The 14,107-nt window shown below is 56.3% G+C and overlaps 1 protein-coding gene across 3 annotated transcripts; it reads left to right on the plus strand.

Moving 5' to 3' along the window:
- The first annotated feature begins 1,500 nt into the window (after positions 1-1,500).
- On the plus strand, positions 1,501-11,104 carry THEM6 (thioesterase superfamily member 6). 3 transcript variants are annotated; one of them, XM_023228106.1, is made up of 2 exons: positions 1,501-2,300; positions 9,502-11,104. In XM_023228106.1, exons 1-2 carry the CDS (start codon positions 1,674-1,676, stop codon positions 9,613-9,615), a joined length of 741 nt encoding a protein of 246 aa, XP_023083874.1. In that variant the 5' UTR covers positions 1,501-1,673; the 3' UTR covers positions 9,616-11,104. The 3 variants fall into 3 exon arrangements, with proteins under 3 accessions (XP_023083874.1, XP_023083875.1, XP_023083876.1); XM_023228107.1 differs by having other exon boundaries at positions 1,501-2,186; XM_023228108.1 differs by having other exon boundaries at positions 1,507-2,027.
- The last annotated feature ends 3,003 nt before the right edge of the window (positions 11,105-14,107 follow it).

The raw sequence follows: 14,107 nt of genomic DNA on the forward strand, positions 1-14,107 counted from the left end.
AGGCTTTTATTGCTTTGCAAATCAAAGAAGGGGGACATGTTTTGGGAACAGCCCCCCAAAATCTGGCCACAAACTGGCCATAAACAAAATCTCTGCAGCACTGTGACATGTTCCTGATGGCCATAATGCCCACACTGGAAGGTTGTGGGTTTACCAGAATGAGGGCCAGGAACACCTGGCCCACCCAGGGCGGAAAAACCTCCTAAAGTCGTTCTTAATTCTTAAACCACAAACAATAGCATGAGTGATCTGTGCCTTAAGGACATGCTCCTGCTGCAGATAACTAGTCAAACTCAACCCTTTATTTTGGCCCATCCTTTGTTTCCCATAAAGGATACTTTTAACCTATAATCTATAAAAACAGTGCTTATCACTGGCTTGCTGTGAATAAACACGTGGGTAAATCTCTGTTGCGGGCTCTCAGCTCTCAATGCTGTCAGACCCCTGATTTCCCACTCCACACCTCTACATTTCTGTGCGTGTGTCTTTAATTCCTCTAGCGCCGCTGGGTTAGGGTCTCCCCAGCTGAGCTGGTCTCGGCACTGGGGCAGCTGCCCTGAGAGCTCCCTGTCCCTCCGGCTATCAAGCAGAGCCAGATGCCGCCCCAGGGAGCTCCTCCTTTAAGGGAGGTCCAGAACCCTGGAACCGGAGCCCAGGCCCAGGCCCAGGCCTGAATCCGGAGCTTGTTTCACCCAGCAATTCTGGGACCCCATCCCGGGTCACCGGCATCCGCTGTCATTTGAGAGCCTGGGGCAGGCGGGGAGAGCCGGTCCGGCCTTCTCTGGGCCGCCTTTCCTCCCCAGCCTCGTAGGGAAGGGGCACAGGACAGCCGAGTTGTGCCACAGCCCGCAGGGCCTGTGCCCCAGGGCCTCCGGCGACACTTAAAGTCCGCAGCTGAGTCACTGACTCTCACCCGGGCTCCCCCACTTCCGCCCAGCCCTGATTTGCTCCCGTTTCAAAAGGGAGGAAGGGCGGGAATGCTCGGGAGGGGCTTGGGATTGCCAGGACCTTTAGGGAGTAGAATGAATGTCATGACGGCGAGTAAGGAGGTACCGGCTGGGGCTGCAAATGCGCATGGGGACCAAAGCGTGATTCGCCCTGAGCCGCTGAGCACGCCCTGCGGGCTGGAGGTCCTGGAGCGGAAGCTAGGTTACCTCAGAGTCCGCTGCAGCGCCCCTGGCGACCGGGCTGGGTCCCATTTTCCACGAAAAGTCCCGCGGCTTCGGCCGCGGAGCTGCTGGAGCCTTTGACTGTGCTCAGACGAAGGGCCGAATGGCCAGGGCCAGACCGCGTCTTCAGAGCCTGGCGAGGGGCCCGCGCTGCTGGGGAAGCGGAGACGCCGGGGCGCGCGGGCACCCTTGCGCCTGCAGCGATGCTCATGGCCGCCAGGTGCCGCTGTGGCGCTCAGCGCGCCGCCCGCCCCGCCCCGGGGAACGCGAAAGTGGCGCAGGCCTGGGCGGCGGGACTGACCACCTAGGGCGCTGAGGTGATCACGCAACCGTGGGCGGGGCTCCGGGCACCTCCCCCTCGGCCTGCCTCGCGCTGTGGTTCGCTCCGGCCGCGCTGCGCTCGCGAGTTCCCAAGAGGCCTGGCGGGCACCGTCGCCAGCGGCGCGGACACCGGCACCAGCGCCACCGGCTTCGCAGCACCCCGCGCCTGCCGCCGCCGCCGCGATGCTGGGGCTGCTGGTGGCGTTGCTGGCCCTGGGGCTCGCCGTCTTTGCGCTGCTGGACGGCTGGTACCTGGTGCGCTTCACGTGCGCTGTGCTGCGCGCGCGCCTGCTGCAGCCGCGCGTCCGTGACCTGCTAGCGGAGCAGCGCTTCCCGGGCCGCGTGCTGCCCTCGGACTTGGACCTGCTGCTGCACATGAACAACGCGCGCTACCTGCGCGAGGCCGACTTTGCGCGCGCCGCGCACCTGACCCGCTGCGGGGTGCTCGGGGCGCTGAGGGAGTTGCGGGCGCACTCAGTGCTGGCGGCCTCGTGTGCGCGCCACCGCCGCTCGCTGCGCCTGCTGGAGCCCTTCGAGGTGCGCACCCGCCTGCTGGGCTGGGACGACCGCGCGTTCTACCTGGAGGCGCGCTTTGTCAGCCTGCGGGACGGCTTCGTGTGTGCGCTGCTGCGCTTCCGGCAGCACCTGCTGGGCACTTCACCCGAGCGTGTCGTGCAGCACCTGTGCCAGCGCAGGGTGAGCGGCCCCCGCCCCTGGCCCCGGAGCACGGCCTTTGCGGGACCTCCAGGGGCTTCTCCTAGTCCCCGGCCACCTCCCCTAGGGAAGGCCAGCTGCCTGCACCTCTTTCGGGTACTGCTGGAGTCCTGCCTCCTGCCGCTCCCGCCCCTCCCTCTCTACCGGGCATTTCTCACTGATGCCTTTGTTCATGGGGCTTCCTAGGGTCCCCGAATCAACTCCATAGTTTGGCTTAGCGTGCTTCCCTCCTGCCATTTCTTAACCTGGCGCCTCACGGTTTCATGTTCACTCCTCCCCTCTCACCTGGGATTCTGTTCTGTGGCTGGAGTGCTGACCTCTCTCTCTGGTTCTTGGTCCTGAATATAGGCTGGAGGGGTGATCAGTTAGAAGAGGTTCCTAGGAGTTCCCAAGGACCTGAACCCCCCTTTCGCACAGCTTAGAGCTGAAGACCTGGGTCCTGGTCACCTGGGTTTGGGGTTGAAGTACCGAGCTGAGGAGCTGCAAGCCTTTTGGCCTTTCTGCAGTTGGAGAGAGGAGGGCCGTGCATCTCCCCAGGACTCGCTCCTTCCAGCAGGGCGGAACCTCCCCGGCAGCATGACAGCTGGGGCCCTGGGGACGGCCACCAGGCAGATGTGGCCAGAGCAGATGCCTGAAAAGTTGCCTGGAGCGTCCATGCAGGAAGCCAGGGCTTACCCACCCCTGGTGTGCCCTTAGGGCACTGCCGTCTCCGGTCTCGGACAGTGCCTCCCGAGCAGAGGAGGGTCAATGTCTCACGTCAGTCCTAATGTTAACAGGAAAGGGATTCAGATCCGGACCTCAAGAGAGGGTTCTTGGATCTTGTGTAAGAAGAAATTCAGGGCATGTCTGCAGTGCAAAGTGAAACCAAGTTTATTAAGAAAGTAAAGTGGTGAAAGAATAGCTGCTCCAAAGACTGAGTAGGACGTTCCTGTAATAGGAGGAACGCGTCTACCCTAGGTGCAATGCTTGTATATATGGGGAGGTGTGTTCTGCTACAGGGGTTTGTGATAAAGGATTAATTTTCTTAATTACAATTTTTTTTTTTTTTTTTGAGATGGAGTCTCGCTCTGTCGCCCAGGCTGGAGTGCAGTGGTGCAATCTCGGCTCACTGCAAGCTCCACCTCCCGGGTTCATGCCATTCTGCCTCAGCCTCCCCACTAGCTGGGACTACAGGCGCCTGCCACCATGCTCGGCTACTTTCTTGTATGTTTAGTAGAGACGGGGTTTCAAAATTAGGAATGCCTTTGTTCTCCAGATATCGGGGGTATCTGGACACTTCCATGTCTGGGTCTGTTTAGTAAACATTAATTTGTTCCCTTAACTGTGTTTGAAATGCTTGTTCCCCGGTGCCGTAAAGAAATAGCACTTGAACATAAATTTAATTTACTCAGCAAGGCCATTTTTACTTCTACAGAAAGGGTACACTGGCCAGCAGCTTTGCCATGAGAGTACACCGAACAACGGAGACAGGGTCGTTTATAACCTGATGCGTAACAATCGCTTTGATTTAAAGTGCGAACGGAATATTTAATGCATTTCAGCCAGGCATTCGCATCTTGATACTCTGTTTTGATGGCTAAGGTCTGTCTGAGATCTCTTATTTTTACAATAGACACCCTAGTTTTATTATTAGATGTAGAAGCAACTAGTGTGAGATCTAGAACTGAGGCTACTGAAGAAGGGAGAGATGGGGGAATAATGCGTATTTTAAAAATACTTAGGGGGTCTTTTCCATTTATGTCAATCCCCATACCACAGAAGTGACTAAGGGCAGGCCTAGAGTTAGTTAAGGTGGAGGTGGTGATAGAGAGAAGGACAGGGTTACATTCATAAGGCTGACAGTTAGAAGGGGTAGTCCTTTCAGTGAAATACATGAGGGATTTTAGAACTGCACAGACCTTTTTTATGGAAGTCCAGCTTTGTTCCCGAGTAGTGTAAAGGGTGTAGTAGTCCCATTTACTATAAGGTTGCCAGGTGGTAGGAGCAGAAAATCAGCATCTTGGCTGCAGGTCATTGCAACAGTGAGTGCTAGGGTAACTGTCAGAGGGCTGGGACATAAGTATCTGTGAAAAGGCTAGCTGCTGTTGATCTTTTACATTTCCCCAAGGTATGACAAAGCAAGCATTAAAGGCAGTGGTCTGAGGTGAGTGATTTGTTTTTCTAAGACCAGCCGAGCGGGCACAAAAGAACCAGCGGGTAGGCAAGGCTGGGAGCAAAACTGCAAGTTTATTTTTGGTAACCTAAGGTGTGGGGAAGAGGTCTGTGGCCTCCGGCAAAGAAGGCCATCAGAGTTTCCCCGTGGGGCTCTGGTAGGGAGTTCCTGCAGTCCCGACATCCTGACAGGAGTGAGAGACTCAGGAAGGCTGCGTGGCTCACTGGCAGAGAGTGGCTTTTCTAGGAGTGGGAGGGCAATAGGCGGGGCACGGGCATGTCGCGGGGCACGGGCATGTCGGGGGGCGTTCCGCAGGTGCGACCAGGTAAATCTTGGTCTCTTCGGATTGACGTCACTTGGCGCATGCCCAGTTGATCTGCACCGTCCCAGGCGCCGGCTGCCCGGGAAAAGGTGGTGGTGAAGAACCCGGAAGTGCGCCATCCTGCCTCCGTTCCTCCAAACAGTGAGTTGGTTACAGTCATAACAAAGGAGCTAGTAACAAAATAAGGAAAGGAAGCAATATAGAAGGTATGTGAAAATGAAGCTTTCTTTAACTTAGTAGGGCTTGATCCTAGTGATTTGTTTTTCTAAGACCACCAGAGTGGGCACAAAAGAACCAGCGAGTAGGCAAGGCTAAAAGCAAAACTGCAAATTTATTCTTTGGTCATCTAGCTTCAGGGACCGGAGCTGGGTTGGGGGGAGTTTCTAATACAGTCCCGACAAGTGTGGGGGCTGAGAAAGCCCACCCCCGGCGCATCTGCTGGGAGGACTTTTCTAGGAGTGGAAGGGCAATAGGCGGGGCACGGGCACGTCGGGGAAGGGGGGGCCGCTCCGCAGGTGCCACCAGGTAAATCTTGGTCTCCTCGGATTGACATCACCTGGTGCATGCCTGATTAATCTGCACCTTCCCGGGCGTCAGCTGCATTCTCGCACACATGGGAAGAGTTGGTGGTGAAGAAGAACCCGGAAGTGAACCATCCTGCCTCCGTTCGTCCAAACACCTAGTACAGTAACCCATGATTCTGAGAGAAAGATGTTTTCTTGAAACATCTTTCAAGAAAAATGGTGGGACCATTTTTTCTTGGCTCTGCGGATGCCTGTCTCAGTGGTTAACAGCATAAAATAGCATTCTTCCCAGGCTGGCTCAAGTGTTTTCTTTCTGTCTTTTGATGAGGACGTGGTTTTCAGGCTGGTGCTGGTGTACTGGAAATTCTAGGGGTGGTAGCTGTGCTAAAAGACTTTGAGTTCTGAGGGAAGGGAAAGTGGAAGATACATTAAGTATGTAACTTTTGCTGCATATCCGGGGCTTGAGGCCCCACGGTAATGCCTCCTGCTCATAGCAGCCCAGGGGATGCTGCGGCCCTGCTTCCTCTTAAAGTCTTGGCCTTCTTGGGGCCTTCACTGCCCCTGTGCACTGTGGCTTTGGACATGAGGGGCCTTGTGACTTATCCGGCTGCCTTTGAGCCTTAAGAAAGCTAAGCACCATTTTATATTTGACAGTGCTTTTTGTGTGATTTTATACCAGATAAGTTAAATCTTACCTTTATATTAATGTGCTTTAATGTTAAACTTAATAAAATCTTGTAGACATTATTTATTCAATTTTAATGTCTGACTATAAGGTAAGATTTCTATAGACTCTTTTTAAGCTTTTATACTTTTTGTTAAAGAGCAGGTTAGTGCTTTAAGAAAAATCTATTGTGCTTTTAATGGCCAGTTCACAGAAAAACTGCATGATACCCCTTTAACTTTAGCCAATATGTTTACATACAGAATTTCCTTTACAGTTAACACTTTAAAACTTGCTTAAACCTTTAAAACAAAATATATTTTTTAACCTTTTAATGTAGGTAAAAATCCATATTCTTATGCCTCCTTATAGTCCTGTTATTAAAAGTATATTTTATTTTTCTTACATACCTTGTATATAAACTGTTTTTTAAAAAAATAATTTTACATTCAGGAGGCCTAATTACTTTTAAATTATACACTATTTCTTGCATAAATTCCCTTTTATAGCTTTTCTTAAGACTTTCACAATCTTCAACATGTCTTAACTTTATGCCTTCCTTTTACACTATTTATTTTTCCTAGTTTCACCTTCTGTGTCTTCCTTTGATTTCTGTCTCTTCCAGTTTCTCTCTTACTTATTCTTTCCCTCTATATTTTAATTTCTCTTTCTCTCTCTCTCTCTCGTCATCATCCCATGTCCCATACGGATTGCTGCCAAATCGTTTGAAATGCTTGTTCCCTGGTGCCGTACAGAAATAGCACTTGAACATAAATTTAATTTACTCAGCAAGGCCATTTTTACTTCCTGCAGAAAGGGTACCATCGCCAGCAGCTTTGCCACGAGAGTACACTGAACAAAGGAGACAGGGTCATTTATAACCTGCTGCGTCCATCCTACTGCTGTGTCCAGGTTTCCATTGGCTGGGATGGAACCTCACACTCTGTATTTGTCCTGATTAGCTAGCAACTTAGAACTTTGTAAAAGAGGCAAAGGCAGAGGAGAACAAAGGAAGGAAGTAATTTGTGGAATGCTGAGAAAGGTAAAAACACCTTCAAATAAGGAAGAGGAACAGGCTATGACACAATGCTTGCTTGGAGCAGTATAAGCATGCCAGGGCAAATATTTAGGCTAAAAATTGTGGGAGCTAAGAACATAAAGTACATTGATTTCTTTATCACGGCTAGCAGATATTTAAGAATGTTAGCACAGGTCTTTGAATAAGTTTTGCTTTTAAGAGAGGTTACTATTTATTCCTAATTACATCAGGAGGAAAGTCTTTGGAAAGTCTACTTTACTTTTTACAACTGTGGACATCTAGAGGCTTGGAGTGTCTCACTTTCTGAGGATGCAGCCCAGCAGGCCCCAGCTTCATTTCCCAACCCTCGCTCAAAATGGAGTCACTGGTTCCAATGCCTCTGACACTGAGAGGTAATGTCAGGGGTGGGGAAACTGAGGCTCAGAGGAGCGATGGCACTGCACAAAGCTGCACAGCGGGCCACAGGGCACAACTCCCTGGTCTTCTGTTTCTGTTGAGTCATGTGAACCAAAAAGTATCCAAGATGGGTCTCAGTTAATTTAGAAAGTTTATTTTGCCAAGGATAAGGACACACCAGTCCTGACGACACGTGGACATGTGCCCAAGGGGGTTGGGGCACAGCTTGCTTTTATACATTTCCAGGAGGCACAGTACGTCAATCACTATATGAAGGATTCACATTGATGCCATCTGGAAGGGGGCTTCCGGGTCATAGGTAGATTTAGAAGTTTTCTGATTGGCAGTTGGTTGAAAGAGCTATTATCAGTAGACAGGCATGTCTGGATTAAGATAAGGGTTGTGACAACCTAGGTTTTATTATGCAGATGAAGCCTCCAGGCTGCAGGCTTCAGAGGGATTAGATTGTAAAAGTTTCTCGTTAGACTTAAGGTCTGTGTTGTTAAGCTGGAGGGCATCATGAGACCTGTCTCACACCCTCTTTACGGCCTCGGCTAGTCTTTCAGGTTAACTGTGGAGGGCCCTGGCCTATTGGAAGAAGTTCATTCCGATGGTTGGGGGTACCTTCGGATGTTAGTTTTGGTTTACAGTTGGGAACCCCCTGAAGGGCCTAGATCTCCCTTTGCCCCCAGGTGCTGGGCTCTGTATGTCTTTCGTGCATCTAGAGTCCAGAGGGGAAGGCCACCAAGGCTGAGAGCTGGGCGCGGAGGCCAAGGAGATGGGGAGCCAGGCTTGCTTTTCTGGGAAAGGGCGTGATAAAGTCAGGCATGGGCTGGTTGGTGAGGTCCCTGTGGGAGAGAAGGCGGGGACCCAGAACAGACCCTGTTGGTGACATGGAAAGACTGCGGGTGCAGTTTGGGCAGGCTGAGCCAGGGTGGGGTCCTGCATGTTGAGAGGCTGGCCTGCGGTGATGTGACCGAAGGGGAAGAGCTGGGCTGGAGCGAGCGTTGGTCACATGGTTGAAACTAGTTAGGGAGGGAGGGGAGTCGTCCAGGGAAGAGTCCAGGCCTAGCTCTGCTGGGACTTGCCATGTGGGTCCTGGCCCATCTGTAGGGAAGGTCTGGGCTCTATATCTCTGAGCATAGCTGTGTGCTGCCCTTCCCTGAAGTGGGGGTGGGCCTGTGCCTGGCCTGTCCCCTCATTCTGGGCGCTCCCAATGCCCATCTGCAAGGCTGTGGACCCCTCAGGAGTGGCCTGGAGCCTGGCTCCCATTGCCACATGGTGGTTGTGTGTGTGGAGAGGGCTGATAGTAGAGTGGTCAGGTCCAGGCTGCCCTGGGGGATGAAGTGCCGTCCTCTGGGTGCCCTGGAGAAAGAAGAGGACTCAGTGAGCCCTGTCTGGTACCTTCCCGGAGGAGGGCTCCCATCCTGGCCCTCTGTCCCCCGTCATGCGCGTCGGTGTGAACAGACCACCAAACAGGCTTTGTGTAAGCAATAAAGCTTTTTGATCACCTGGGTGCAGGGGGGCTGAGTCCGAGAAGAGAGTCAGCGAAGGGAGATAAGGGTGGGGCCGTTTTATGGGATTTGGGTAGGTAAAGGAAAATTACAGTCAAAGGGGGTTTGTTCTCTGGCGGGCAGAAGTGGGGGGTCACAAGGTGCTCAGTGGGGGAGCTTTTTGAGCCAGGATGAGCCAGGAAAAGGAATTTCACAAGATAATGTCATCGCTTAAGGCAAGGACCGGCCATTTCCACTTCTTTTGTGTTGGAATGTCATCAGTTAAGGCAGGGCAGGGCATTTGCACTTCTTTTGTGATTCTTCAGTTTCTTCAGGCAATCTGGGCATATACATGCAAGTCACAGGGGATGCGATGGCTTGGCTTGGGCTCAGAGGCCTGAGATCCCCTGTCACCCTGAGGCCCCTGGATTTCTTGTCTGCCTTTCCCAACCTGCCAACTTCATGGGCGTCTGGCTGGGTTCTGGGGATGGCCCCTAGGGGAGATGGGCCTGGCACAAGCGGGGCCGTGTCAGGGTGGGTATGCAGGCGTCACACAAGTACGCAGGGCCTGGGGAGGCATGGGCAAAGCATGGCAGGCCGCGGGGCGGGGGCTCCTAGAAGGTCACGGGCTGGGGAGCAGTGTGGGCAGTGGCCCAGAGGTGAGAAGGCTGCAGCTTGGCTGGGTGTCCCCTTTCTGTCCACTGCAGGTGGAGCCCCCTGAGCTGCCCGCTGACCTGCAGCACTGGATCTCCTACAACGAGGCCAGCAGCCAGCTGCTCCGCATGGAGAGTGGGCTCAGTGATGTCACCAAGGACCAGTGACCACCACCTTCACACCCTGCCTGCTCCGGCCACCATCCTGGGCCTGGGGGCTGCCTGAAGATGGGCAGGCTGGGCTGCACTCTCTTCCAGCTGGAGTGGCCTCCTGACCAGCTGGCCCACCTCCCTTCACCCACTGGGCCCCCCCAGTTATTGATAGCCCTCTGTGCTGGGCTCCACGCTAGGCAGAGGGAGGGGGTGGCATTGGCATCCTCACCTAGCTCTGCCCTCAAGGTGAGGATGGATGAGCAAAGGGGAGTCCTGTCTCGCCCTACAATGAGGCCACTCGTGTGGGCCTAGGTAGGGGAGGACGGTGCCTGGAGCAGAGGGACCCACAGGTGCCTCCTGAGTCTAGATCCTGGCTCTGACCACTGCAAGGGCTGAGGCAGGGCCAGGCCAGAGCATCCTGGGTACAGGCCTGGGCTCTCCGGGGCCTGGGCCTGATTCAGGTGCAGTGGGCACTCCTGAAGGGTCAGAGCAGCATCTGCCAGGCAGTCTCCTCTGGCTTCCGCTGAGGTGGATGGAGGCCTGGGGCAGAGCCTGGTGGTCAGAGGCTGGGGCTGGAGGCAGATGGAAGGGAGGCATTTGCAGACAGAGGACAGGGCACCCGGGCTCCCCGCTGCAGTCGGCCTTGCCGCCTCCTCCTCCTCCTCCAGTCAGGCTGGATGGGAGGGTAGCCTTGTGGCTGAAAGGGGCCAGACTAGGTGACGGGGTGGCACAGGGGCTCCTGGAGAGGCAGCAGGCTTCCTGCTGGGGGTCCCTTGTGGGAGGGAACAGAGCAGGCGTGGGTCTCTGCAGGGGTGTGCTTGCCCACTCCCACCCCTCAGTGCCCACCAGGGCCATGCTCTGTGACTGGGGCTGATCCCTGCCCTCTCTGGGCCTGTAGTGCCACAGGCCTCTGTCCCAGTCGCTGGCCCGGCCAGCAGGCGTCTTCTTGACAACTCTGCCCTCTGTATTTACCATGTTCCTTGTCAGCTGCGGGGCCGGCCCTGCCTTGCACCAGCAGAGCCTCTCCCAGCAGCTTCTCAGGCCTCCCTAATGCAGACACCAGGCTACTAGGACACTGGCCGGGGCCACCCCCTCCTGCCTCATAACTCACCTTACAGCTGGGGAAACTGAGGACTGGAATGCCCAGAGTCACCGAGGCAAAGTTGGGGCTGGTCCCAGCCTGAGGCTCCAGCTGATGCCCTCAGCTCCCAGAGAGGGGGTACCCCGTCTAGCTGGGTGCGGGGGTCATTCTTGTCAGCTCAGGGCCCTGTACCCACTTGCCTGTGCCCCTGCATCTGTGCCTGCACATCCAGAACTGCCTCTTTGCCGCTGCCTCCAGGAAGCCCGCCTCGAGCCAGAGCCAGGAGGGAGCTACAGCGCTGCCCCTGACAGAACACACCCACCCCCACTGCTGTTCTTGACTTATAGCCCCCACTGGAAAGCTGCAATCTTTCTGTTTTATTTAAAGAAAGCCCGACATTAAAGGGTTTTCATTGCAAGCGTGCTGGGGAGGTCCTTGTTTCTGAGCTCCCACCACCACCACCATCCAGACAGGCTGAGGTGGGGCCCATTCCCAGGATGGGTTTTCTGGCATGGGGGGCTATCCAGGCTTCTTGGGCTCCCATGAACTTAGGGATCAGGCTGGCAGGGCAGCACTTGTCCTCATCCCGTGGGGCATACGACTGAGGCCAAGAAGGTGCTGCTCAAAGCCCCCGGGGAGCCCTTCTTATGTGGCCCCCCTGGTTCCCAGCTCTTGAGGCTTGCAGCCCCATCTGCAGATGCCGGCTCCGGGTTGCTGGTCTCCCTCCTTCAGGGATTACCCCGGAGGTCATGCCCCAGACTCTGGTCTGGGCCTCCAGCCTCCCAGAGCCTCTAGCAGGGTGCGGGCAGCCACTGGGGGCAGAGGTCAATGGATTTTGGTGGGTGGGGGACGGGAGGCAGAGCATAGGGGCTGATCTGCAGGCCCTTCAAAAGGGGTAGCGGGGGGGGAGTGGGACCCTCCCGGACATAAAGGTGAATGAGGTGGGGTGTGGCCACGTCCATGCTCTGACCACCTTCCCGGGAGGGTCCAGAAGGCTCTGAGGGCCAGGGAAGGAGTGGGTACTTGGAAACAGCTATGAACCCAGCATTTAGTGATGGAGCAGTAGGGCTGGAGAGGGGAAGCAAACTTGTGCGGCAAGTCTGGGGTCTGCAGCCAGGGCGGTTGCCCAGAAGCCTCTGTTCTTTCTTGGGGGTCCTTGGGGGAGGTGGCTCGTGGGGTCACCATGGGTGTCTGAGCTGAGTGTTACAAGACAAGCTTCCCAGTGGGGCCGCAGACAAGGCTGTGGGGATGCTGTTCAGCCAGTGGTCATGAGCAGCTGCCTGAGCCCTGGTGCAGGGCGGGGGCCACAGGACAGGGTGCCTGGGGACTTGGGGGGGCACTATGTGTTGATGCCATTGCGGTCCCTGGCTCAGCAGCTGTCCCTGGGTCGTGGAAGGCACATTGGCCTAGATGGGGAGTGGGGCTCAGTGACTGGACTAGGGATGAGTGTATCCAGGGTGCATATGCATGTGTGTGCCTGTGTGCATTCGTGTGTGTGTGCATTTGTACCGGTGTGCACAAGCAACAGAGCTTCAAGGTGGTTGAATGGGCAGCACCCGCAGGCCTCTGGGACTTCTCTCTCCATGCAGAGGCTGAACATCCTGGGCTGTCATAGGCTGGCTCAGAGGAAGGTTTGAGCCAGCAGGGCCCTCTCTTGGTCTTGTTTTTGGAGGATGGGCGGACCACAGGGTGGAGGAGGGCCCTTGTTGGCTGTGGTGGTGCTGATTCCTGCCAGCAGGACTGGCCTGGGTCAGTGAATGGGCGACTGGGATTGGAAGTGAGCCAGTGCCTCGTCCTGTCAGGGCCACTGGAGCCCACTCTGCTCCTGTGGGCCTACCACCTCAAAGTTAGAGGGCGGCGACTGCTTCAGCCTGCGTCCTTCCCCCAAGGCCAACAGCTGCAGAATTTCTGCCCCAGCCGCCCCCACCCCCGGAGGTGTCTGCACAGTGTCCAGGTGCTGGGCCCAGGAGGCCCTTGGTGGATGCTAGTGAAGAAGGGACAGGTACAGGCTATGGGAGTGTGTCCAGAGGTCCTGGGTGGTGGCTGTGCACGGGTCCGTCGTCCTGGGGGAGTGGGCACTGTGCCCTCTGATGGCCAGGTGGACAGTGCCTTGGTGGGTGTCCCCGGGGCTCACCCTGGGCCAGTTACCTACTCAGTCTCAGCACCCAGCCACTGCCTCTAGGCTCAGTCTGCTGAGTGGCCACTGTTGTGTCCCCTCAGGGCCCAGGGACACAGATCCCTACATCTGAGGCCTTACTGAGTGGAGTTCGGCTGTGCCTGGTGTCCGGAATTCTGGAACAGCAGGACCATCGCCCACCTCATGGACAGGGAAACAGATTAAGGCAGGGAATTCCCAGTGTGGCCCCCAAGGGCTCAACGAGGCAGGCCAAAGGGGCTGATGCGTCCCAGGCCCAGGCCGCCGCTTCCCGCATGACTTCCCCTCTGGACACCTGCGAGTTGAGGGCACTCTTAGGGAGGAGGTGGAGGGTCTTGCCCCTGAGGGCAGGGAGGGACGCCCTACGGTCTGCACACCCCTCTCCTTTATCTTAGAGATTTCTCAAAGCTGCGGAAGAGTAGCGCTGGCTCCTTTGACCTCTCCGCGGTAGTGGGGTTCAGAAGGGCCTCCACTTCCCCTCCGCGCAGCAGGGTCTAGTGGCCCGGTTGGGCGCCCTTCTCCCTCCCCTCCACCGCCACCTCTTGCATCTGGCTGCTTCCCCGCCAGCTTTTCCCATGTCCTGCGGCGGTCACGGATGCGGCGCCCACTCCCTTCCCTAGACCCCGCGCGCCCCAGTGGTGAGCGTCTGGCCCCCGCGAGCCCCACCCCGTGGACGCGCCCTCCCGAGGTCCCTGCTGGACCGTGGACTCCCCACGCATTTCCTGGGAGGGTCGCGGCGACAGGCAGGGCGGGAGTCTCTCTGAAGGTGTCTCCCTGACATCTTTCAAGGCCCCGGAAAGTCCTTCAAGGGGGCCTCTCTGGCAGCTTTCTCTAACTGAGTTGAGCCACAGACTTGAATGCTGCATTCCTCCACCAAGCCTCAGTCTCCCTTCCTGCAGAATGGAGCCATGACCGGTCCTCCAGGCCGGCCGAGAGGGCCAGGGCTCTCTGAACTCTGTGCTGCGGGACCCCGGGGTGCAGGCGGCGCAGCCGCGCTCGCAGTGCAGGTTCCTGGCAGAGTGCACAGGGTCGCTGCGTGCTTGCGGAGAGAGCTCCGGGAGGGGTCTTCGCGGCGCGAGTTCCGGGGCTCGGGCGCGCGCCCTCTGCTGGCTGCGCGGGGTCAGCGCCGGGGGGCCCCCGCAGGTGCCTTCCCAGGGATGGGGGCACCGCTGAGCCTTCCCCACTGCACTCCGAAAGAGCCTGGAGGCCTCACCCCATTGCGTCGCTGGGGACGCCGCCAGAGATGCGGCGACTTTTTGCTTGGTGCACCT

This window comes from Piliocolobus tephrosceles, chromosome 7 (genome assembly GCF_002776525.5).
Source record: "Piliocolobus tephrosceles isolate RC106 chromosome 7, ASM277652v3, whole genome shotgun sequence".
Classification (NCBI taxonomy): Eukaryota; Metazoa; Chordata; class Mammalia; order Primates; family Cercopithecidae; genus Piliocolobus; species Piliocolobus tephrosceles.